The sequence below is a fragment of the Phyllobates terribilis genome, unplaced genomic scaffold (assembly GCF_046119375.1).
Source record: "Phyllobates terribilis strain yellow unplaced genomic scaffold, ASM4611937v1 Scaffold_5__5_contigs__length_657084704, whole genome shotgun sequence".
Lineage (NCBI taxonomy): Eukaryota > Metazoa > Chordata > Amphibia > Anura > Dendrobatidae > Phyllobates > Phyllobates terribilis.
In genome coordinates this window covers 167,566,189-167,593,422 of record NW_027362765.1, presented here as the reverse complement: position 1 = coordinate 167,593,422, position 27,234 = coordinate 167,566,189, and the positions used below count along the sequence as shown (strand labels likewise).

At 44.0% G+C, this 27,234-nt stretch overlaps 1 protein-coding gene across 1 annotated transcript; it reads left to right on the top strand.

The window, feature by feature from the left end:
• The first annotated feature begins 1,865 nt into the window (after positions 1-1,865).
• Positions 1,866-26,919, top strand: WIPF2 (WAS/WASL interacting protein family member 2). The gene is made up of 8 exons (XM_073683375.1): positions 1,866-1,984; positions 14,647-14,784; positions 15,583-15,715; positions 18,468-18,593; positions 18,801-19,421; positions 19,924-20,121; positions 22,164-22,265; positions 23,635-26,919. The coding sequence occupies exons 2-8, from the start codon at positions 14,722-14,724 to the stop codon at positions 23,673-23,675; spliced, it is 1,284 nt and encodes a 427-aa protein (XP_073539476.1). The 5' UTR covers positions 1,866-1,984; positions 14,647-14,721; the 3' UTR covers positions 23,676-26,919.
• Positions 26,920-27,234: the final 315 nt, after the last annotated feature.

Here is a 27,234-nt window from a genome sequence, read left to right as displayed (position 1 = left end):
GTTCTCCAGTGACCCCGGACATTTCTGTATATATATATATTACCAGCAGTGTTCTCCAGTGACCCCGGACATTTCTGTATATATATATATTACCAGCAGTGTTCTCCAGTGACCCCAGACATTTCTGTATATATATATATTACCAGCAGTGTTCTCCAGTGACCCCGGACATTTCTATATATATATATATATATATATATATATTACCAGCAGTGTTCTCCAGTGACCCCGGACATTCCTGTATATATATATATATTACCAGCAGTGTTCTCCAGTGACCCCGGACATTTCTATATATATATATTACCAGCAGTGTTCTCCAGTGACCCCGGACATTTCTATATATATATATATTACCAGCAGTGTTCTCCAGTGACCCCGGACATTTCTGTATATATATATATATATATATATTACCAGCAGTGTTCTCCAGTGACCCCGGACATTTCTGTATATATATATATATATATATTACCAGCAGTGTTCTCCAGTGACCCCGGACATTTCTGTATATATATATATTACCAGCAGTGTTCTCCAGTGACCCCGGACATTTCTGTATATATATATATTACCAGCAGTGGTCTCCAGTGACCCCGGACATTTCTATATATATATATATATATATATATATATATATATATATATATATATATATATTACCAGCAGTGTTCTCCAGTGACCCCGGACATTTCTGTATATATATATATATTACCAGCAGTGTTCTCCAGTGACCCCGGACATTTCTGTATATATATATATTACCAGCAGTGTTCTCCAGTGACCCCGGACATTTCTGTATATATATATTACCAGCAGTGTTCTCCAGTGACCCCGGACATTTCTATATATATATATATATATATATATATATATATATATATATATATATATATATATATACCAGCAGTGTTCTCCAGTGACCCCGGACATTTCTGTATATATATATATTACCAGCAGTGTTCTCCAGTGACCCCGGACATTTCTGTATATATATATATTACCAGCAGTGTTCTCCAGTGACCCCGGACACTTCTGTATATATATATATATATTACCAGCAGTGTTCTCCAGTGACCCCGGACATTTCTGTATATATATATATTACCAGCAGTGTTCTCCAGTGACCCCGGACATTTCTGTATATATATATATATATATATATATTACCAGCAGTGTTCTCCAGTGACTCCGGACATTTCTGTATATATATATATTACCAGCAGTGTTCTCCAGTGACCCCGGACATTTCTGTATATATATATTACCAGCAGTGTTCTCCAGTGACCCCGGACATTTCTGTATATATATATATTACCAGCAGTGTTCTCCAGTGACCCCGGACATTTCTGTATATATATATTACCAGCAGTGTTCTCCAGTGACCCCGGACATTTCTGTATATATATATATATTACCAGCAGTGTTCTCCAGTGACCCCGGACACTTCTGTAATAATTGATGTCACTTCCGTGTTGTACATTATGGTGACTGTCGGGGGCGCTCTCTTCGGCCTCTCCCCGCGGAGCTCCGCCCACTCTTCACAATGTCGGTGCTGCGGACAGGAATGTGGACAAATGGGAAGAGTCACATTCTGGCAAAACTGAACAATCAGCGATAAGGGGAATTATTTATATTACAAAAAGCGACAATAAAAATGCAAGTTTTATTAATCAGGAAAAGAGAAAAGAATTTCGCCCAAATACATAAAATATATAGCAGTGTAAAAAAAATCATGACTGACTTGTGATGTTTGCTCCTTTAAAAACATGAGCAATTCCATAAAAAAAGTATGAAAAACACTAACCTGACCTTCCCAATATGGCCGCGCTGGTTACCCGCAGGCAGGCGTCTGACGCGCTGACGTCACTCTGCGCAAGGACACGCCCCCTTGCGGTGACTCCATTTTGTGCTAGTGGAAGGAGCTGCTGGTTGTATTTCCGGGTTGTCGGAGACCGAAACCGGAGGGAGCGGCGGAGAGCGGGTAAGGGACAGGGGCGGCTCGGAGCAGGCCTCCGGGCTGGTGGCAGGGCTCGGGGCAGAGGGCCTGTGCCGCACCGTAGTGATCCGTTGTGGGGACGTGTCCGGGCTGTGGATGACAAGCAGAAAATCTCGGCTCCTGGATGTCACTTCTGACCATTACAGGAAGCACCGGCTGCTGAGGAACTACAAGTCCCATCATCACCTGGTAGCACAGTGTGCTGGGCCTTGTAGTGACACCCCTGGCTATCCTCTGCTTTATCCACCACATGATGATGCTGGAAGCTCAACAACTGCGGCAAAACTACAACTCCCAGCATGCCCTCACGGCCACAGAATGTCAGGGCATGCTGGGAGCTGTAGTGTTTCTGCGGCTGGAGAGTGTACTGTACTGTGTATGTTAAGTGTAAGCCTGACTTAAAGGGGCGGTCACGTGTTCTGTGTAAGTGTCTGCGGTGTCTTGTGCTCTATTCTCTGCTCTCATTGCTGTTTGCTCCAGTTGTGTCTAGTATGGACCATCCTCCACTTCTGATAGTTTTGCTGCAATGTGTCAGTGCGGCATCCGGGCTGAGGCAGCTGACAGGTCGCTCTGTTGTCACTGCTGGCGATCTTGGCAGAATATTGCTGCCTGCTGTGGCCACGGTCATAATGAGACCTGCCAGACTCTGAGGTAAAGGGGTATTACGGGTAAAGGGAAACGTTCCCCCAAATCGGAATGATGAAGGAAGTTTTGTGGATTTTCCGTGCGGCTGGAGGAATGATGACAGGATGCAGGTCACAAGGAGCTGTATTATAGCGGTGAAAAACGCTTTTCTCATAACAGTGGAGAGGTGACCTCTGACCTGTCACCCACCTCCCTGGCGCCTTTATTTGCATATTATTCAAGCTCTTTCCTGTCAACGTCTCTGGATGTGGTTGTGTCCTGAAGAAGTGTTATACCTCGATAATAAAACCGCAGTAATGCAGCTGCTTGTATTCTGGATCCTTCCTGCAAAGCGGAAAATCCATAACACTTCCTTCTTCATTCCGATTGGCTCTGGCGACCTGTGGCTCTGCAGCAGCGGTCTACTCAAACTGCTGTGCATCACACGGCTGTGTCAGGTCAGCAAGTCCCTTTATTGATATCAGATAAGACCCTATGGCGCTTGTTTGCTCCTGCACAGTCATTGTTACACAAGCTGGGGGCCCACTGCAGTCTGTGATTGGCTGCAGCTGTCAGGGGACCAGTGCATTCTCAGAAAAACATCCGATGATGCGCTCTTCAAGTCACCTGACCGCTGCAGGCAATCTCAGGCCACAGCTGTCCCGCTGCCGGTGGAACAGTAATGTCCCTTCTTCCTCTTTCGGAGCTGCCTGAGCTGGATCCAGGTTGATGTCGGTAGGTGAGTATCACTTACTTTTTTTTTTTTTTTTACAGCTCAAACCTCTGAGGTCTATTTTTGCCCATACAACCCTTTAAGGTGGGTTCACACTGTGTCATTGGTCAACGTTTATGCTGGGTAAAGCTCCTTATAGGATTGTCAGTTGCAGGCGGAGGCCATACACTACTGAAGAGTTGGTTTAATGGATTGTCATTTTCTGATGTATCGGTTACACTGAAGCCATTACAGTCTATGTGTGACAAACAGCACTGCTGCCATCTGTGTGACACAGCCGTCACCCACAGGCTACAGTGGCATCAGGGTAGCAGATACGTCATGTAAAGCCATTGAAGCCCACACATTTCCTGGACCCTGCAGGACGCCATACTGCAGTCTACTCTATTCCTTACCTCTTTCTGGTCACTGGCCTACAGCAGATGTCCCCATCTCCAGCCCTCGAGGTCCACCTCCAGGTCATGGTCTCGGGCTTCCCTTAGTAATGCACATGTGATAACTCCATCGTCTGCAATACTAAGGAAGTCCAGAAAACAGAGGGGCACGAGCCTACAGGATGCACCCTTACCGCAGTACAGCCCTATGGGATTGTTTAGTACATGTGTAACCTATGCTGAACGTAGGCTACAAATGTCATGTGGACAGGACAACAATGGGGTCTACTGGACTCATAGCCAATCCACGAATCTTCCTTTATCATTCCGACTTGGGGGAACGGTGCCGTCTCCTGATCCAGCAGGGGAACGTTTCCTTTTACCCGTACTACCTCTTTACCTCATAGGGTCCGGCAGGTCTCATTATGGCCGTGGCCACAGCATGTAGTGAGGGAAATGTGAACACCTTCCTTTTTTTTTTAGCTTCTTAATGTAGACCAGAATCTTCCCATTCATTGACAGGAAACTGGTCTTAAAATAAATAAATCTACAAATTTACTATTTGGAGTGCGCCTACAATCTGGTTCAAAATGAGGCAAAAAATAGTGCGCTTAGGCTGCGTCGTACCTATTATACAGGTCAGCTGTGATCATTGGAATAGGCTCAGAATTGGCTCAAGACAAAAATCTGGGTTCAGGGCAAGAAAACTCACAGGTGAATGACCAGAATAAAATCCATTGCTTCCTGTTTCTTGTACGATATGTGCTGATCACGCACGTGTCTTAGGCAGGGCTGTGGAGTTGGTAAGCCAAACCTCCAGCTCCTCAATTTCCATGACACCAACTCCGACTCCCTCATACATGGCTCATGTTTAAGTGATAAATTTACTGTAGCACAGATTCATCTCAGCTAAAAGTCTAGACCCTTAGATCAGGAATAGGACAGACATTTATAGGACATTTTAGAACTTTCCCAAATGCTTAAAAAATATTCCCCACAAAGTGCATTGAACTACTGTACCCAATTTATTATATATTTTAGGAGTCAGAGTTGGTCCATTTTATGCCGACTCCGACTCCACAGCCTTGGTCTTAGGGGCTGTATGGGGTCAGAACGTCATCGGCACCTCTCACCTCTGATATAGAAGTGAGCGCCGTCAGATATCATCGTTCATTACTGGCACGTGGTGTAAATAAGAGGTGTCTGACTGGCCAGGTAATACAATGGGGCGCTAATGTGGTGCCTCAGTAGCCCAGCTCGGCTAGTTCTTTGTAGGCTCAGGTTTAGGCCTCATTCAGATGTCTGTGTTCTATATCCTTTTTTTCATGGATAGGACATGTACCCATATAATCTATGGAGCTGTTTACGTGTCTGGTTTTTGTGGATGGTGTTTTGCAAAAAAAAATTTCAGAGACAAGTCCATTTTTTGTTCAGCACCAAGGATCACAATCGCCCATGCAGGTCTATGGGTCCAGGAACATCATTGACATCACACCAGCCAGTGACGGACCTCCTGTCAGTGGAGGAGAGGTGGCGACATGTCTGATTCCTCTCCATTCGTTCCTATGGGAGTGTTCATTCTATAGTAATGGAAACATTCTTTGAGATTTATTACAAGACAATGTGAATAAGTGATGAAAAGCCAGGACTCCTCTATCCAAATCGGTGGTCACTCAAGAGATGTGCGCTGGACTCACTCCTAAGGGGGGTTTGGTGCTTTTCTGACTGATTACTGGAGGATTCCTAGAAGGGTGGGTGGAGAGAAGGGTGATGTGTGTATTGACATGTCAGAGGATAAATACAGGTGGAATTTTCCTTTAAACCATAGAAATCCAGGGAGACCAAACATATAGTCACAGCTGAGGGTTGTCAGCGGGCTGAGGGTTGTCAGCGGGCTGAGGGTTGTCACCATAATTTCCATTGTATTATAGAGCCGCACATGTAGATGTGCCCCCAGTCCCGGTGACATGACACTTGTGACATCTGCAGCCGGGGCCTGCATTGTCGCTCTCAGGTCATAGGAGCACATGCCGCTAATGGTTTTCTTAGCACCGCCGCTGCCAGTCTCCTTTTACCCCTATAGGAAGTAAGATGTCACTAGTACACCTGGGAGCTGTTGCAGGCCATGGAGTTAGAATATTTTAGCATGATGACTCCTGCGTGTGCTACCTCACCCAGCCTTCTAGTAAGGTATGATAGGGGAGCAGGAGCCCCGGGGTGTGACTGCATAGCTCTGCCGCATACCTTACTGGAGGCAACATACAAAACCTCAAAAAAATGTGGATTGTCCAGAAAAAATGATTGGTGCTGCCCTAGGACACGCCTATATATTACATTAATAAAAGGGCTCCCTAAATATGAGTCTAGGGGTTGTATATGGGTTAGAATATAAGCTGGACCCTCCTGGTGTACATGGAGGAGGTCGGACTTTACCCTTATAGCTTACTCCGTTCTCGCTATTCACAACAGATACATGCTTAGCCGAGCAGTGTGTATGAAGCGGTCAGAGTTGAAAAGTTTATGACCAGCTTAAAGGGGTTGTACACTACTGGCCTTCTGAAAGGGAATCCGTAGAATCAACCCACCTAAGCCGTCTATATGGGCATAGGAAGCGGAATAAAATGATACCCTGATATCTGCCATCCAATATCTTATTCCAGAGAAATGAATGTTTTTCTTATATGTAAATGAGTTGTTGAGGACTATGGGCCGAACACTGATCTGCATGAGAGCTTATTATAAATGAATGGAGGTGTTACCAGTGTGAGACTTGTAGTTCAGGAGAGCAGACTGTCAGTCATTACATGTCTCACACTGGAAACACCCTCAATCATTTAAAATAAGCTCTGGAGGCAAATTCTCTGGGAGATCTATGTCCGGCCCATAGATCTTAACAGCTCATTTACATATAAGGAAAACATTGATTTTTTTTTTTCTGGAATAAGACATTGGATTGCAAGTATTATGTGATTTAGCTTCCTATGACCTACATGCCCATATAGACTTAGGAGGGATGATTCTACTAACAGATCCCCTTGAAAGAGTTGCTGACTTTTTTAATTTTTTCATAAATTGATAGTACAGATGAAAATAAACAAGTTTATAATCTATTTTAGCAGAAGAATCTGTTTATCGCCTCTGATTTTTCACACTCGATTCACATTAAAATCTGTATTCATTGAAGACGCTTTCCCATTACTGAGATAGGAGATGGCAGCTGCCACTTCTGAGATTCTATGTAGACAGGAGCAGCTAACAGCAGGCACAGACTTTCTGCTGCAAGTTCTACTGAAGCCACAGTTACAGTTCTCCATAGAATCTTATGAGCACTAACTGTCCTCTTCTATCTCTGCAATGGGAAAGTCTGAATTTATTGAAGACTGATTTTACCTGAAAATTGAGAGTGAATGATCAGTCCAAGAGGAGACAGAAGCAATTTCTCTGATAAGAGATATTGCAAAGTTGCTTATTTTCATTTCTTAGTAATTTTGTGAAAAAAAAAAATATATACAGATGGTTACTCTTTAAAGGGAGTTGGTCACCGAATTTTTGCTACCCCTTCTAAGACCAGCATGATATAGAGGGAGCTGTTGCCCAAAGAGGCATTCTGCCAAATTCTCTCTAGGGTGGATGGCCATCTTAAGGGTGGTGTATGGCATTAGATGAACATGGGTGGCTTTTCCTTTTATCCAGAGACTATGCCACTCTTGTCCAAGGTTGTTTCTGGTTTTGCAGCTTGGCACGATTGAAGTGTGTAAGTTGCAATACCAGATACAGCCTATGGACAAAAGAGGTGCTGCGTCTGGAAGAGAACAGCTATGTTTTTCTTATACCTTTAAAGACACTTAAAGGGGCTAAGCTAATTTTTATGCTATTTGGAAAGCTAGATTGCAACACCCAACATTAGTCACCGAAGTTCCTAAAGTCACCTAACACTGATCACCTCGCCGACTCCTCCATAAAGGCATAACAGGCAATAGTACAGACTGCAGCATGTCTTCTGGGTATATTTGCAGGTCTGGACCCTGGTAAAGTTGGGTGCTAACATATTTGTGTTTCTAATGGTGAAAGTTGTCAGTAGCATTCCTAGAAATGGAGACGGCTACAAAATGACAGGTGAAGGTGCCTCAAGGACTTTACAGGGTACTTTAGGGGCTCGGCTACTATGTACTACAGAGCCAGACGATCTGCGGCTTTATGGAGAAGGTGTGATACAGATTTGTGGAATTTCTTCTCAGCACTTCCTGAAGGTGGAGGTGCAGGAAATGGTGGAGAGATGGAGGTCAGGTTATGTAGTGAGGTATCTGTGCTGTGACAGCAATGACCAACACTGCTGCGTTACCTCTATTTAGGCCTAGTGTCTGATACTGCTAGGATGGGATGTCTAATGCAAAGGTGTCCTGCCACAATTAGGGCTAGCTGGAGGAGGACATAGAGGTGTCACCTATAAAGGTGCGTGAATCTGCTGGAAATGAAGGTTTCTAGAAGCCATTTTGCTTGTACTTGAGCATTACCTCTATACCTGCTTAAAGAGGTTGTCCACTACAGAACAGCCTCTAATTAATAGTCCCACAGCCCACCCATAAAATGAAAACCCTGCATGCTGACCTCCTGGACTGGCTCTGTGCTCCCTAATTGTCAAGTGACTTCTGCTCTGATGAAATACTGAAGACTGCAGTCAATCAGCCACTGATGGTGGTCACGTGGCGTAATGTCGTGACCGCTGGGGACACCTGTGATTGGATGAACGGTGGTGGTTTGGGAGGTGAGTAGTGGTTTTATTTTATGATGGGTTGTGGAGCTATCAAAAGAGTTGTCCAAGCTTGGGACAAAAATCTGCAGTCTCTATGTGACTGCAGACTGCCAAGTCATGACTGTAATAATATTTATTTCTATATTGCCAACATATTCTGCAGCACTTTACAATTCAGAGGGTACATGTACAGACAATATCAGACATTACAGAGTAACACATTCAACAGATACCAAGAGGAGTGAGGGTCCTGCTCACAAGCTTACAGTCTGTGAGGAATTGGGGGACCAACAAAAGGTAAATGGTAAAAAGTGCCTGTATTGTACGGTCTGGCCATCAATATAATGGGGTAATCACATAACGCTGTATGAACCGGTCACCAGCCAGTATCTGTATAAGTAACCGTACAGAATGTTATTAGGTGCTTTCCAGAGAAGTGGTGCAGCTCGCAAGACATCTTTAAGAAGGGGTTGTCTAGTACCGTCACAGTTAGAGGTAAAGTGCCCGTCTGCTTTAGTGTACTCCTTTTAATAGCATCAAAAGGGTTGTCCAAAATTAGAATCCTTCCAGTAATCATCTGTGATCTCTGGGAAAACCGTATACAAGTTTGATTTCCCTACAGCTCCACCACAGGGGAAATAAAGTATTATGCTCTTCATGGTACTCAGTGCAATGCAAAAATGGACTGGATGGTCCTCCAAAGTAAGTGCTCTCTACGTCAAAATATGAGGCTCCTGAGCAGATCCTCACCATCCCCATGATGCCTTGTTAGCTCCTTTAAGTACCGGGGTTTAATCCTGACAGCTCCCTGTATCCTGATGGGTTTACCCCCTGAACAGTGACGGCTATATTGTATAGCGGTGTCCTTGCACAATAGAGCTGATGGCCGATTTCTACCATAACAAATATTCTTCTGGTAAAATGGAACCCTGTTTTAACTATCTGAAAGTTGTTGCCTGACCACAAAAGATCTTTCTTTGAATAAACGATTACAAATGATCCAGTGTCATTGATTAAAGTACGGATTGTGACATCCCATATAAATTGTAAGGTGGGTGGTTCTTATTCATAGTACATAGCAGGCTGTCACCAGAAGGGTATGATAAATTTTAGGCTTTGTTGACACCCTGTGTGTCTGAGATGTATGTTGGAAGTGCGTCCTAATCTATTCCTCCACCATCATAGGAAAGCTCAGCCTGCCGAGCTTGTTATACGCCGAGTGTTTGGGGGTCCAGATATTTTTACAGCAGCACAATCTGTTCTGCTCTTTTGCTTCTGGAAGACTCTGCTCACAGCTGCATTTATGTACTGTAGGAACTCCAGTAACAGAAGAAAACTGAATGCTTGACGCTCTTCGTTTCCTTCAAAAAACGGATACAAAACGGAAACAAATGGGGCCCTTCTGCTTTAGTTTGCATCTATTTTCCACATCAATTGCATTTTTCTTTGAAGTCAAAACACTTGAAAGTAGCAAAATTGTGATACTGGGTCAGGATGGTGGACGCTTTACTTCAGTGAAACAGTCTGGGGGGGAGGGGTCAGCAGGGAGAAATCTCATTGGCTCAGAGCACTGACACAAGGTGTGATCTGCTCCCCTTCAGGTTTGCAAAGAGAGTAAAATATACATTTTGAGAAAGCATGTAGAGAAGTACCCCAAACTACAAGATGGATACATTTTCTGTCCCCATACACACTAGAGAAAAGTGGACAGAATCCTTGTGAGTATTTAACCAGTTGAGGACTGGGTCATTTTCCCCTGTCACTTACCAAGCACATTTTCGTCGTTTATTAAACACTAACTGCTCTAAAACTTTTTCTCTTTCGGATACATGGGGCTTAATTTTTCTCATCTTTACATATACTTTTTTTTCTGGTGAAAATGTAAAGAAAAATAGAAAATGTGTATATGTATATGTATATGTATATGTATATATATATATATATATATATATTTTTTTTTTAAAAAAATTTGTATTCCAACCACTAAGGAACGCCCCCCCCCCCCTCCAAAAAAAGCAAACATTTTAGCTTGTGCTGCCCTGTCCACAGGAATTATTTTTAGATATGGGGCATATTTTACGTGGGTGAGGCTATAAACAAAACAGCATTTCGGACTGCTGAGATTTTTTTTTTTTACCTTTTTCCTTGCCTTTTTTTAAATTTTTTTTTAAATTTAATTCACACAGTGTGCTGACTGTTGAGGGGAATTTGAACATATTAATACATTATTTTCATTGCTGATTTCCCATGTAACTCTGCCTGGTATAATACTCAGTTACAGGGCTAGTCCAGCCTCCTGGCTGCAGAGCTGACTGGTTCTCCTAGGACGCAGCAGCTCCTGCTCTCTCCCTACATCCAGCGATCACATGATCAAGAAGTCCAGAGGAGGGTGCACTGTCTGTGCTTCCTTATCTTGTGTACACTGCTTGTTCAGGGTTGTGCAGACAGTGTTCAGGGCAAACAAGATAACAAATGATGCCTGGATTTACAAGATAACAAATGATGCCTGGATTTGTCTGACAGCCGACTCCACAGATGCACAATTTCTGTTAAGCAGCTTACTCTGCATTGACATTTTAGAACGTCGGTGGAGAGTAAAGTGTGGACTGCCCAGATGTTTAAAGTCTAGGGGCAGTGCAGAAGTAGTTAAAGGGTAAATAAACCTTTTTTTAAACAAAAATTGGGTACAGAATGTAAATTTATTACAATTTTCAGTTCATTTTATTAGTAGATTTGGCTTTTTATCTGGTCAAAAGTTTCCCTAATGTGCCCTCTAAACCAATTTTTCCCCTGTGTATGTGACTGGTTTCAGATGTTCTTATATAATATCTGTACTTTATGTTCTTTCGAAGTGGTGGCATCTTACTTTTTAGTGAGCTAGTGTTGTCACTTGGTCTTCCGCTTTGTGACTCTCCTGCAGCCTCTTGTTGATGTGCCCAAGTTTTTACTGAAGGATCTTGCCCAAAATTGTGAGGTTTTTCCCATATCCATAGGATAGGAGTCGGAGATAACTTTCTCATTGCTTCGCGTCTGACCACTTGAACCTCCGGCAATCTTGAATGGGTCTCTGAATCCCAAAACTGTCCTCTGGAGAGTTATGAGTGGAGCAGAGGTCTACAAGCGCAGTCTCTGCTCCATTCAATTTATGGGACTGCTGGAAATAGCATATTGCTGTACTTGGCTTTCTACAGCCCTGCCATAGTTAATGAATAGAGCGGAAGATGAGCCAGCGTACCTCTACTATAGTCAAGAAGATGCTATGCAGAGCCCGATTCCCATGATCTGTAGGGATCAGTAAGTTATTCCCTACATTGTAGACAGGAGGTAGCTTATTTTGGGAATAACCCTTCAAGAGCTGTGCACTTACTTGCTACAGTGTATTTTTCTTCAAGACTCGGGTGTAAAATTCCAGTATTGAAGAATTCTCCATTTGAAAGGGGTTGATTGTCATTTTACATGGGTAGAATTTGTAAGATCTTTGCAATCAAACTTTTGTTAAAAAGTCTCTCAATCCTCAAGAAGGAAGGTATTTTTAATTTTAACATATATACTTCTCTGCTCATTTCCTAAGTTCCCAGTCACTGCTGCTGTTCATCAGCTGTAGTTGGTTTCCTAGGAAAGGAGTCCAGCACTTAAAATGTAATCTCTTTGCAATACTGCTTGTAAGTCCTGCTCCAAAACTGTCCAGATTGCTAGATCTGGTCAGCTTCAGTGCTCCTCGGATGCTGTAGAAACATAGCTACCTCTGCTTGTAGCATGGGAGAGGGCACAGTTCAACACAGTGGTACAACTATGCCTTAAGCCCCCGTCTCACATAGCGATATCGCTAGCGATATCGCTGCTGAGTCACGGTTTTGGTGACTCACCAGCGACCTCACCAGCGATGTCGCTGTGTGTGACACTTTGCAACGATCAGGCCCCTGCTGTGAGGTCGCTGATCGTTGCAAAGTGTCCTGGACCATTTTTTGGTCGTTGGCCTCCCGCTGGCCAGCACACATCGCTGTGTGTGACCAGCGGGACCAACGATCTGGCTGGTAACTATGGTAAACATCGGGTTACTAGGGGCACGCGCGCACTTAGTAACCCGCTGTTTACCATGGATACCACTCTGCTACGGTGCGCGGAGGCTCCCGCGCACCGTAGCAGAGTGGTATCCATGGTAAACAGCGGGTTACTAGGGGCACACGCGCACTTAGTAACCCGATGTTTACCATAGTTACCAGCCTGCTCCTGCTTGCAGCAGGCTGGTAACGGGAGCAGGACATCGTGGAACGATTCTTTCCACGATATCGCTGCTCCCCTGATCGCTGGTGATCCTGCCTGTTTGACTGCTCACCAGCGATGTATTAGCGATGCAGCAACGATCCCTGACAGGTCGTATCGTTGTCGGGATCGCTGCTGCATCGCTTAGTGTGACGGGGCCCATAGGCCTGAGCTCTCAATCAGCAGGTACACACTGCCCTCAGCAAGCAGGAAACTGGGAGGCTGGGGAGCGGCGTGCTCCTGATGCTAGAACGTACAACACCTTTAAATTCCAGCTTTATTGAAGGATAACTTTATGCCTTTATACAGCCATGGTGTGTTTTGTTTTTATTTTCTTTTAAAAAGTGGACAACTTTTTTTTTAAATTTTATTATTGGCTTTATTAGATGTCTCTCACTTTTAGGACTCATACCCATCAGTGTTAAAAATATCGGTCCGATGTTATCCCTGGAAAGTCTGACGAGTGTAATTCTGTCATTTAAAGATGGTTTTCAAAGTAAATATTCTTCAATACATATATAGATAGAAATATGTGAGTTAGATCTATAATCATTGCTTTGCATGTGTAGCTTACTGTACATGTGTTTAATTTAAATAAATTCAAGAAAAAAATGGCATCCCCCGAAATTTTAATAACCAGCTGAGGGAAAGCAGGCAGCTAGGGGCTGATGTTTATAGCCTGGGAAGGGGGTAATACCTATGGATCTTCCCAGGCTATTAATATCAGCTCACAGCTGTATATTTAGCCTTTACTGATTATTAAAATAGTGGACCCCTCCCCCCAAAAAAAAAAAAAAAAAATGATGAGGGTTTATCCCTATAATTAATAACCAGCAAAGGCTAGGCAGACAGCTGCAGGCTGATATTAATAGGCTAGGAAGGGGCCATGGATATTGACCCCTCCCAGACTAAAAACATCAGCTCACAGCTGCCCCAGAAATGGTGCATGCGTAAGCCCCCGCTCTTCCCACTTTCCCTGGTTCATTGACAAGTGGGGTTATAGTATTTGGGTTGATGTCAGCAGCTTTGTATTGGCAGCTGACATCAAGTCCAGGGGTTAGTAATGGAGAGGCGTCTATATGACGCCTCCATTACTAACCCCAGTCAAATTGTAAATAATTCACAGCCAGAATAAAGTCCTTTAATAGAAATAAAGACACTGACAACTCTATTTGAAATAAACCCGCCCAACCCCCCCCCCTCTTTTACCGATTTTATTATGGAAAAAGAAAAAATAATAAACCACCATATTCCTCACCTGTCTGACAAGAAGATAATCCATTTGTCCTGCGACGAGTCTAGCTCTGCTACATCTAGATGCCTTGCTGAATGATAGCATGATGCAACCGTTCATCCTGGCATTCTCAGAGACACTGAGCTGCGCATGATAATAAAGCATCAGTGCCTCACGATGCCGTGAATAAGGTGAGCGGACTTCATAGCCAGTAAACTCCGTTCACCTCATTGACATCAGTGAGCGGCATGAGAACTTTTCCATGGGGAAAATGGCTATTTGGGTGTGTTTCTCTGTCTGTGTCTCGGTTTCCTGCAGACTTGTATTTTTAAGATCGGAGAACCCCTTCAAATTCTTCTCCTTTCCCCCATTGCTGGACTTTATGACCTCCACCATTGCATATCAAAACGTCATTGTGTCCTGTCACCACAATGATTATGGTGTCCCGCCAGATCCAAGGTGGCATGTGTTTGGGATCACTGGAGATGAGCATCGGTTTAGCAGAGCACAGTTTGATAGGTAACAGAGTTATTGAATCTTATGCATATGCAACACTGCACCGCTACAGTTGCCTTTCCATTCACATAATACAGACTAATATCCCCTTCTTCTTCCACAGATGCTTGGTCTGAATATTAATGGGACTCTACTTCTTCTTCCATACAGGATTCGTGTGGTCCCCACCCCATATAGGGGCTGGTTGCAGGAGTCAACAGTGAATCGGTAATATTGCTGAGAAAGATGCCCATCCCTCCTCCACCCCCACCCCCACCGGGACCTCCGCCGCCTCCTACCTTCTCCCAGGTAAATGCATACAACAAAGCAGGCCTGACTTGAATCTTCAGGACTACGTTCCAGTGATTCTAGAGCAGTTTATTCTAGTCTGTGCTACTTCCAACATAAACCTGTGTAGATCTGTTGTAAATTGGCTGTTATTTTATTTATTTATAAGTGGGGTAGAGAACAAAAGTCTGTGTTTTTCCTAAGGGTATGTACAGATGCATCAAAAATGCTGCGGATTTTCCATCCAGATTTGCAACCAGTATATCAGCGAAGTCAATGACATTTTACTAAACATCATCTACACTCTTCAAAGAGATTTCTGTGCTGAAATTGACCTACTGGCAGCTTTTAACTCATAACAATGTCACTTATTTCTGCAGATTTTTCTGTGGTTTGGATTTAATCTTTTGCACAGCAAATTGGCATATAATCCATGCAGATGTGCAGTTTATTGCAATGGTCTTGTTTTGTGAACTTACCCTATGGGTGGGTTCACACAGTGCAGTTGCTGTGCTTTTTTCTTTTTCCTTTTTTGTGCCAGTGTAAAACGATCTTGAGGCCCTTGGGTGTTAAAAATCTGACTCGTCTCATGTCTGGATGGACCTTGCATTTTGTTTTCTGTCTGAAAATAGGCTGTGATGTGATGGTGGTGTCACAGGGTTATTCCCCATCTCCTACCAGTCCAGGTATCGCAGACCAGGCGAGAGCTCTCTGTATGTGGCCCACTGCATATTGTCATGGTTTGATATTATATTGGCAGAATATGATATGATATGAGAATGCTTGTCACAATCTTCTGTCCCTGAATTTTGTCTACAGGCCAACACTAAGCCCCCTAAGCTTTCCAATGATGAGCAGAGAGGCCGAGGGGCTCTACTCAGCGACATCTGCAAAGGAGCGAATCTAAAGAGGACCACTGGCGTGAATGACCGGAGTGCTCCCGTATTAGAAAGTATGTATTGTGTGACCTGTATGTAATGTGTGGAGCAGGAAATCTTCATGCAATCTCTAGGCGCTCCCTTTCTATATAAATATTGACCGATGTGAGACATCTGGGTTTGATGTTATACAATTTATTGAACTCTGTACTTTTCTCCTGCAACTTACATTACAGAAATAAAGAAAGCCGCTTGTCATTTTATAAGGGAAGGGGATATGTGTAAGGGAATCTGTCATCGGATTGCACCCACCTCACCCTTCCCCAAACTGCATGTATGGTCAGATAGCGCTTGTAAAGAGAAGGAACTCCATACTTTTCTTTACAATTTTTTTTTAATCCATAATCAAAAAAATCCACATTTTTATCAGCATGCAAATGAAGTCGCAAGTGCTTTTGGCGTCACAGAGCACTTTCCGAGTCTGTCTCCCTAGCAGAAGTCCGCATCTTGTGTAACCCACTGCTGCTTGACTGGCAGCTCACTGGCTGTGTAGTCTCATGTACTGGTAAAGGAAATCTCCCAGCAGTGAGAGGCGCTGAGGAGGCAGAGGCTCATAAAGTGCTCCATCATGCCCTGAGCATGTATGCCCTCATTTGCATGCTGATAAAAATATGGATTATTTCTTTTATGGCTTCTTCCAGCCCCGATCCAGTTCACCAGTGTGTGTGTATCATGGGAAGATACCTGTCAGTCAAAAAGATTTGGGCAGGTAGAAGCTGGCTGGGGACTTGCTTTGGACTAGTCAGCTGAGACACAATTCCCGGACGGCTTTTCAAAGCAGGTTTACCCTGAAACAGTGCAGCATTTCAGAACCAAGTATACACAGCTGCAATTCCGCAGCCAGTGTCTGATTCATGCTGCCCATTTTTCGAGCAGCCTGAATCTGATGGGAAGTCCCCTTTGAAGACATTGACAGGGACTAAATAATTGATAGGATATGTAATCTTATCATAGGATATAATATCCTATGTATAAAGGATATCAATAGGTCCAGCACCTGGCACCACTACTGATCAATTGAATTCTGCTCCGGCAGTATCGGGTATAAGTGATGTATGGGGCGGAACAAAGCAGCGGCCATTAAACAATGCATGGACCCGCTGTGTTCTGCCCATACATTGTAATATAAATTCAGCAACTGCCAGAGCAGAATTCAGTGGTGGTGCCAGTTGTCGGGGCCCCCCTCCATTCTCAATTGTTTAGTACCTGACGACAATTCCTTTAAAGCACATATGTCAAACTCTTGCCTGTAGGATGAGTATATTTGGACTTTCACCCTACATCGCACTTTCAACTATATAGGTATCCAAGATGCCGATACAGTTGAAAGCAATGATGGAGAAGGGAGCATCAGCTGACGCTCCCTCTTCCATCATTCCCTCATTCCTCCTCTGCATCTGATGTCTCAGCACAGCAGGCACGATGACATCATTACAACACGCCCGCTGTACTGAGATGTGTAGAGGATCTGAAGACACATGACAAGACCAGAGCAGGGGGGGAACTGGCAGAGGTGAGTATTTTTTTTAATGTGTGGCCTATTATACTGTATGGAGGACTATGTGGGGCCCATTATACTGTATGGAGCACTTTTGTGGCCACTATACTGTATGAAAGGAAATGTAAGGGTTCGTTATACTGTAGGGATGGAGGACTACTTGGGGCCCATTATATTGTATGGAGCACTTTTTGTGGCCATTGTACCATATGGAGAGCTGTGTGGGGATCACAGTTGGAGAATCATACTGTGATGGGGGTCACCATTCTTTGTTCAGGGGTGATTGAGGCAATGGGGGGTACAGTAGGGTCACCATACCAGGGCTGTGGAGTCGGTATAAAAATGAACCAACTCCGACTCCTAAAATGTATAATAAATTGGGTACAGTAGTTCAATGCAGTTTGTGGGGAATATTTTTTTCATAAGAATTTGGGAAAGTTATGAAATGTCCTATAAATGTCTGTCCTATTCCTGATCTAAGGGTCTAGACTTTTAGCGGAGATGAATCTGTGCTACAGTAAATTTATCACTTAAACATGAGCCATGTATGAGGGGGTCGGAGGTTTGGCTTACCGACTCCACAGCCCTGGGGTTATCATACTGTTTGGGGGCACTTTTGTTTGCATTATACTTTATCTGTATTATTCAAGGTTTTATGCTTTAGGTATTGCATATTTAAATTAGGCCATTGTGCTATATGCTTTTTACTGCTCTTACATAACATATTTCAATATTTTATTCTGAGATATACTAATTAAAATGTACTTTGGGACAACCCCTTTGTTTGTTTCCATATGAAAAGGTTCATCCTTATATTTGATAAGGAAAAACTTCCTCAATTGTAGACCTTTTTTTTTAAATAAATATCAAGGTTGGCGTGCAACTTTTTTTCTGAGCTTTTAATTTTGGCCCTCTGTGTATTTCAGTTTGACATCCCTATTTTAAAGAGACTGTCCTATGTGACTGCCTCGTTCCATGTAATGTCAGGACTGAAGGGCTGTATTCAACTCAGTTTCCCAGTGGAAATGGTTGTGAATGATTTCAGTCCGCCACTCTCCCAGTGGCAGTGTTGACAAGCAGTGATTCACGACACTCCCAACACTGTGGCGACACTGGTAACTTGCTGTCCGCATAGAGTAAGATAAACTGGAAGCTGCTGCTGCGAAACCTTGGCCAAGTGGGAACCATAATCACTATCTAGTCCTTGGACCTGTCCAAGACTGGTGTTAAAGGCCTGTGTGTAATGTAAATGCTGTAATATTTTGCAGAATCTAATGGCGGCGGTGGTGGTGGTTTTAGGCCAACTGGCGGAGGAGCGATGCAACCAAGAGGAGGCCTCTTTCAAGGGGGCGTTCCTCAACTTAGGCCAGTAGGAACCAAAGACAGTAACTCAGGTACAGGATGATATTTTGGGGTGTTTTTACTGCTCATGCCTTATGAACAGTTTTTTTGCTGGTCCACGGGGAAGTCTTGACTGTCTTCAGTATTTACCTCTGTACTTTTTGCTATTCTTCCAATGTCTTGTCCTTATACACTCTGCTCTGTAGCATTTTTTTTGTACAAATCTATCTTGATTTTGTCTTTTTTCTTACCACCTTCAGAAAGCTCATCTGGTCGGTCTCCTCTTCAGGGATCAACAAGATCAGCTGCACCCCGTCCCCCAGTTTCAGGAGGAAGACCCCAGGATGACACTGACAGCAGCAGCAACCGTTCTTCCCCTCCAGAAGTTGGACGAGCCCATAGGCCATCCTTGCCAGATCTTACACGTCCCCCTAGTACCACTAGCCCAGGAATGAGGCACAGTTCCTCTGCCCCTCCACCACCTCCTCCTGGGCGACGACATGCTAGTTCAGCACCTTCACCTGCTCAGAATGCCAAACCCTACAGTAGGGATAAACCTTTACCGCCAACCCCAGGGCATCGGGCCCCTGCGGCTCCTCCAGTAAAACCCCCTCCCTCTCCTGTCAACATGCGAACCCCTAATTCTCAGGGACAGCCTCCTCCACCGCCACCTTACAGACAGCCCCCTCCTTCTGTGAATGGACAACCCAGCCCTATAAATGAGCCGCCCCCAGACCTACCACTACGGCTCAACTCTCTCCCTCGCAGACAACCTGCGAACGTGCGAGGACTGGCTCCTCCTCCACCAACTTCAGTAAGTCTCTCTCCGGGTGGTAACAGACCGCCACCTCCTGTAAGAGACCCTCCTTCTAGGGGATCAGGTGAGGCTATGCATGCATTATTAAAGTAGTAATTATATTTGAATGTCTAAGGGGTAACGTTTCTCCTTGTGGAGAGTGACATACCAGCTCTGGCACGTCAAGGTAAGGAGGCTTATTCGCCGTGCAATGCTCCTCTGGGCGTGCCAGAGCTGCTATGTCACTCTCCACAAGGAGAAACGTTACCCCTTAGACCTCAGTCCAGAGCCTCTCATCTAGCCAAATCAGTTCTCATGCTTTGCACTAACGAGGGCCAAAAGCCCGAAACACCGTGTCTGCAAATTGAGATTCTGATTTGGCTTTTATCCTAAGTCATATTGCAAGACTCGTTAAAGGGTTGATTGAGACTTGTAGGATTGCTGCTTCCAATAGGTGGCGCTATAGCGTACAAGTCCTCTTCCTCTATGAAGAGACAATTTGCATATATTTGAATGGAAATTTTGTTTGTCCATAAAATCCCCAAATATTGCTTTTTTTGCATTGTTAACATGTCCTCATCTTGCAGCTCCTGTAGTACGTAATGGTGGTCGTGATGCACCTCCTCCTCCCCCTCCTTATCGAATGCATGGCACAAGTGATACAACACAGAACCGGGCTAAGCCACCCCCGCCTCCCTCTCGAATTCCTGCTGGACCTCCTCCGCCACCACCTCCTGTCAGGAATGGACACCGGGACTCTATCTCTGTTGGGAGGTCATTTGCAGGTAACCCTGCTGTGATTACTTTTTGCATCACATTTCCTCCCACCTGCTGTAATAGTGCATAACATGTACTCTACACACAGACTAAGATCTCAATTTAGGGATAGATACCAGTCTACTGTGATATCAAATGGTAATCCTCCCTGATTGATATGCCCCAGTCTTGGACCTTCACTGTAAATTTACTCTGGTTTTCCATGAGTATCCATATATGGTCTGCTATTCTAGAAGTGTGTTAAAGGGATGTTCCCATAATCAAAACTTATTTATCCATGGAATAGATCCCACCAATGATGATGGTTGAGTATGCACACTGCCACTACATTTTAAGTCTATAGCTGTAGCAGAGATAGCCAAGTACAGGAATTCATCAATTTGTCTGGTGGGGTCCAGCGGATCCTGGCAGGTAAAAGTGATGCATTACTGAATGAGCACTGCAGCTCTTCGCTTTTTTTTTATTTTTTTCCTGCACACGCACAGCAGGGGGATGAGGGCGAGATGACCAGGGAAAACTTAGGAGGCACAGCCCCAAACCTACACCAAGACACCTCCATTCTTAAAATTGTGGGAGTCAGACCTCTACTGATCATATAGTTATGACCTATCCTAGTGATAGGAATACACCTTTAGAAGTTGTTTTAAATATATCCTTTGGTTGTCTGGCATGAATTTTTTTTGTAATAATGCTAAAAAAAAAACCCCTGTACATGCTTGTGTTTACAGCACAACACTAAAGCCCCTCTCATAAAAGGGTTGTCCACCCCTGGTGACATCGTCGGCAAGGGCTGCAGTTTGCAGAATCTTAATGGTGTGTAATGCACGTACCTCCAGGATTTGGCTCCTTTTGGCAGTTCCAGCAGTCATCAAGTGATCTTAAGTATGCGATTTGCATACTTGTGGTCACATGTCAACTATAGTCTTAGCCTCTTCTCTCAATAGAACATTGCAAGACAGGGCTGAGGCTCTAGTCAGCACATGGCTATAAGTTTGCAGATCACATGAGGTCAGTATTCTGAAGAATGATGGAGGCATTGCAGAATCTTATGTTGAACCTGGAAAACTCAGGCGTCTTAGTACTCCTTAAACATGAGTGCTGCTTCTATAATATGACTTTATTATTTCTTCTCTTAGAACAGAGTGATGTACAAAACCAAATGACAGTTCATGGGGCACCACGTGTGCAGAATATCTTTTGACATTGTCAGATGAGAAAGTTAAAGGGACTCTTTCAGTACAGAATGACTGTTCAAACCAAGTACAGGTGGTCGGTGCACCCTTGGCGAGGCCAATCATTTTAATGCTACTTCCCGCCTGCTTATTTTACCTCTATCTCCACCCCCCTCTTCTTTGATTGACAGCTCTGTCTTTATAGAGTCACAGAAAGGCAGAGAGAGATGGAAAACAAGCAGTTGGGATGTTGCACTTTTATGTTGGTCTCCCCAAGAGTGCACCGATTGCCTGTACTTGGTTTGAGCAGTTATGTGCTGACAGTCCCTTTTAATGGCGGGTTGCTCAGCCTCCCAGTTGCATGTAAGAAAAGGAAATGAGTGCTTGTTCCACTAGAGCAGACCAATTTTTTCCATAACTCTTAGACCAATAGTCAGTTTTCAGAGGAACTGCACACCAAAAGCAGAATCGCAGTATCCTGTAACGTCACACCTCTACTTGTGTATTTCCTGATATTGGGTTTCTTCCACCATTCCCCTCCCCTATTTGGGCTATACCATGTACCACTTCCTTTGCTTCTGGATGGACATCTAGACAGCCTGGATCTCAGTGTATTCATTGGTACAATTGGAAGCATTTCTCTTCTGCCCACAATGAACTACTTTTGTCACTTATCCTCCCTAAAGCCTAACGAAGGGTTCATCATCACCCAAAACTGTATCTGTGCTTGATTTGAATGAGCAACTTTGGAGATGGCTCCAAACTGAGGTGCATCTTCTACTTAAAAGCCCTCGGTTGAATGTACTTCAGCTGAACCTCTTTCATATTATATCTGTTGTGTAATTTACTTGCATGTTTATATATAAACTGTATTACAGATGACTTTGAGTCAAAATATTCCTTCCATTCGGTGGATGAGTTTCCTGCTCCAGAGGACTACAGACCCTTCCAAAAAGTCTACCCAAGTAAAACAAACAGAGGTATGCCATGAGCAAGAACAAAAGTCTGTGTCTTTATGAACATTTGTTTTAACACTTTCCCATCCGGACAATTTTGTGCCTTCAGTTTTTCCCCTTCTTCCAAGAACCATAACTTTTATTTTTATAGCCCTTTCCTCTACCAAAGGAGATGGATCTTTGGGGCTGATATTTATAGACTAGATGGTGGCCCGATTCTAACGCATCGGGTATTCTAGAATATGTATGCGGCTGACCGGGTGCAATCAGCAGAGCGGCGTTTAAATTTGGCGCCAATCTCGCTGATTGGTCGCGGCCGCCGGCCGCGACCAATCAGCGAACCGTATTACTGAGGACCGGGCAGCGGCGCCATCCCTCCCTTCACACTTGCCGTCGGGAGATCAGCGCTGATCTCCCGACGGTAGCCGCATGGGGGCCAGCGGCGCCGCAGGTCGGGGTACTTATGCTGCTAGCAGCTGGGAGATGAGCGGCTAGTGCCGCTCATCTCCCGGCTGCATCGCCGCTGACCTCTGTGCAGAGCGGTGTTTAAACTTGGCGCCAATCTCGCTGATTGGTCGCGGCCGCGACCAATCAGCGAATCGTATTTCTGAGGACCCTTCAGCGGCGTTGCCTGTCCGGGTACTTCCGCTGCGAAGAGCCGGGAGATGGTCGGCTGCTCGCAGATGAAGTATCCCGACCGGCGGCGCCGCTCACTGGTCCTCCCTTCACACTTGCCGTCGGGAGATCAGCGGGCCAAGCCGCTGATCTCCCGACCGTAGCCGCATGGGGGTCAGCGGCGCCGCAGGTCGGGGTAGTTATGCTGCTAGCAGCCTGGAGATGAGCGGCTGGCGCCGCTCATCTCCCAGCTGCATCGCCGCTGACTTCTGTCCGGCAGATGAGCCGCTAACGGCAGCCATCTTTTTCTGAAATCCCGCGTCGCTGATTGGCCGCAGCCGGGACCAATCAGCGACGCGGGATTTCCTGGACAGGCGGGCGGACAGAGACGGGATAAGAAGATTATATATATATATATATATATATATATATATATATATATATATATATATATATATATATATATATATATATATATATATATATATATATATATATATATTAGACAAGCACTGTACTTGGCCATCTTCAGCAATCCTGATCACTTTCAGTAGGATGGGAGGGCACATTTGCTCACTCCACTATTTAACGTTCTTGCTGCTGTCAATCAAGACATTGGGACAGCTATTATACTTAACGGGGGTCCCAGTGGAGATGTTTCAGAAATTAGAAATTCATCAACTAACCACATCATAAATGAGAAATATCTAAGAACCCCTTTTAAGGGCAAGTGTATTTTTGTAGATTTCCTCTGACAGGTATATTGTTGTCTTTTTAGCAACCCGTGGAGCTCCTCCGCTGCCGCCCATTCCGAGGTGAGATGACTTTGCAAGTCTCTGCTGCCTGGACTCTTCACCCCAGCCCTCCTCCTCTTCGCCCATCTCTTAATGAGTTGGGTCGCTCCCGCATGACAACATTTGTGAACAAAAAGGAGCTGGGAGCCCCCCTGCTGCCTGTCTATGCATTCCATATCCTTGCCACCGACATCGCCCTCTCCACACCTTGCACGAGAGGGGGCATCGTGCGGTTCCAACTCCTGGGTCAAGAAACTTCTGATCCTTCTTCCATTCTCTACTTGTCAGACTTAAAAGGTGGTTACTTTTGCTAATGTCAGGGGAAACTGAATAGTTTAATACATTTGTAGGAAGAGGTTTTTCGGAGTAAGTAAAACTCCCCAACGTAGACACTATATAAGGGAGAAGAGTCGTTCTATACTCTAGGATCACATAACCTCCCCCGGATGACTAGTGCTGATCAGATGCCCAGCGCTCCCAGGCCTTGTACTCCACAAAATGCACTTTGTAACTGTTACCCAAAGAGAACTGGCCCAACTCGGGATGTTGACCTTGAGTGGTTGAAACTGGGAGCATGATTATCGCATATTGCATTCTTCAGCATCACTTACAGTGCAACATGGCTGGAGAAGACACACACGTGGTGACCGAGGGATGCATCAGAATTAGAGACTCATTCGTTTTAGTGGAGGTTTTTTGTGTTTTAATACGGTGATGGGAACAAGTTTTTTTTGTTTTGTTTTTTTTTTTTGGTGGTTATGCACTTCGCTGTTTATGCAGATGATGAGAAAAGGGTCATTCGTAAGTGGTGTTTTTCATTTTTAGGTCACTGGAATCTCCCCCCTCCACCTTTCTTTTTCATCTTCTCATTAATTTTATACCTATACCCTCAATCTCCTACCTGTCTTTTTTTTTTGCTTTTTTCAGTTCTGAAATAACCATGACTGTAGTATTAACCCCTTTCCGAATGTTTCAGGAATGCAATATGATTACCAGTTTCCTCCCTGGTTATGTGTAGACAAGCTATGACAATACTAAGGTTTCTAATGGACCACACTGTGGGTATTGGACATTTTTAGCGTGTAGTTAGAAAAGCACATACAGCACCAATGCAGAGATACTCTGCATTGTCACAGTGCACCGTATACTGTCATTTTCTGTTGCAGCATGTTTATCATCTGTGTATAGAGATACTGGCGACACTAAGCTGCAGCACGTTTATGACTGCCAACACCCCCAATGCTGCTTGGGTTTGTGGGGATTCATTTTGCCTTATATCAGGGGTTCACATTTGGTGTCAGTGATTGCTGCTTTTAGGCTGGACTCAAGGAATATCTGTACATTTGCTCTACGGTTTACTCCAACTGCGCTTATATTAGGAGGACTTCCCCCACTCTTTGCACATCTGCCATAATAAGAGTTTCTCCTTTTAAAGCTGCATTCACACATCTGTGTGCCACGTCTTGGGACTGTCTGATTTATTTTTTTTATCGGACAGTACTTGGACTGCATAAAGAAGAATGGCTGTTCTTCACACATCCATTAAAATCATGGACCTGAGAATCTGTGTGACTCCAAGCATATCCTATTCTCATCCGTTTTGTGGATCATACCGGGAGATTAGTCTTTAGGGATCCTTATAAGACAGATTTTGTACCTCAGTTTTACACCCGGTTTTAACTAAGCCATTAAGAGTCAATAGATAGAAAACAGTTCAGTGAAAAAAAAACCTGACACCCGAGAACAAAATCGGTCCGTTTGTCTTGGATGAGTGAATGCAGCCTAAGGCTTCCTTCACACATGAGGTTTTTTTCTTGTATTTTTACAAAGTATTTCCTGAGTTACATTTTTTTTTTTTTAGATCTCTCTCTTCATAGAGAAACATATTGAAAAATAACTATAAAGAAAGTCACACCTACAGCATCCTGTGTTTTTTGTTTTTTTTAAAGGAACACCAAGGACCCAAAAAGAGTGCACGAAAAGTGTGAAAAATACCCCACCGTGCACTTCTTGTAGATCATGTAAAAATCCCTGATTGACTTCTAGTTTTATGATGAAGAAAAACCCGCACAAATGTCAAGAAAAATAACATACACAAATGCTGTGTGTGAATGCACCTTTTATAGAGAATTTTGAGTAAAGGAAATCACTGTTTGGTGAAATCTGCTGCTTCGTGCTGAAGTCATAGAGACAGTAACAAGCACTTGGATAGATATTAAGACGTGCAGATTTCTTGAGTTTTGTTAAAATAAGAAAAGTAAGGTGTTTACATGTGTGGCCAGATGAGAAGTCCAGTTTATAACTATTGACTCAAATATCAATATTGGTGACGAAGTGCCTGGTCTGCCCTGGATATCCAATCATAGGAAGGACAGCAACACTTCTACATCACTACCAATCAACAGAGAGGGATGGAGAAGGGACGTCCAAGGGAGATTAGATTGAAGTGGCTAAAGAGTTTTTCTGCCAGGTTTTAACACATGATTATGTGGGACTTGCTCCTGGTGTCCCCACTGATCGGCAAAGTGAAAGTGGGAGGTCTCTAGGGTTTTTCCTCATTAATGACACATTGGTAGCCTAACGGCTCGCCATCATTGTGGAAGCTGGGAGAATATACCTTGGAGATGAGCAAAAAGAATTGCTGTATCCTAATCCAGCGTCCACTCTGTTTCTATGCGGCAGCTGGACCAGCACAGTCTTTTTTTTTGGCTGGTTCTTGAATACCATCACTCTCGGCGGCACCAGTGATGTCATCTAATCACAAGAGTTGCCAAGGAGTACCGAAGTGGACGCTGGACCAGGGTACTAAGATCCTTTTGTGCCTTTCTAATGTACCACCACCTTCTCTCCAGCTAAAAGTGAAAACGTTTCCATGAGCCAAGTCATGAGTGGCAATCTGTGCATGAATTGTGACCCCCCTTGCTTATACACTACTCCCCCTTTTTAGGCTGCTAATAGGAGACAAAGCGGTGGTTTGCAGAGCATCAGTGGTATGCACACTCCACTACTGTGAAGCCTAGAGTGGTGTGCTTACATCTCCCAAGATGCACTACTCTGGCCCACAATGCTTTGCTTCTTACTGGCAAAAAAAGGGGTAAACATTGAGCAGATTTGGTACTTAGTCTTTTCTAATGTATATTTTACTCTAAAATAATCTGAACTTATAGATACTGAAGTCTATTTTGTATGTTGTAAAATAGGATTACGAGAAAATGGTTGAAAAATACTAAAATATAAATATATCTATATAAAATAATGTATTACCTCTTTTTGGATGTTTGAACTGCTTGTCTGTGTATAGAAATAATGATCAGTACCTGCTAAGGTCATAAAGGAAATATGCAGATGTGTAAGGGAAGCGGTCAGCGTCCTAAGGATATGGACTACTCCAAAATTCAATTCAAAAAAGCACTTCAAATACTTTGAATAAGCTTCCTATTCATTTCAATGGGAAACAGGGCTATCGTGCACATTATGCTGTTTTGTGGGGGAGGGTTTGAAGAGGGGGGGGGGGGAAGCAATATAAATTTTTGAGGCGCTTCTACTTGAGAAAAGAGGATTTTTGGATTTACCATTAAGGCTGC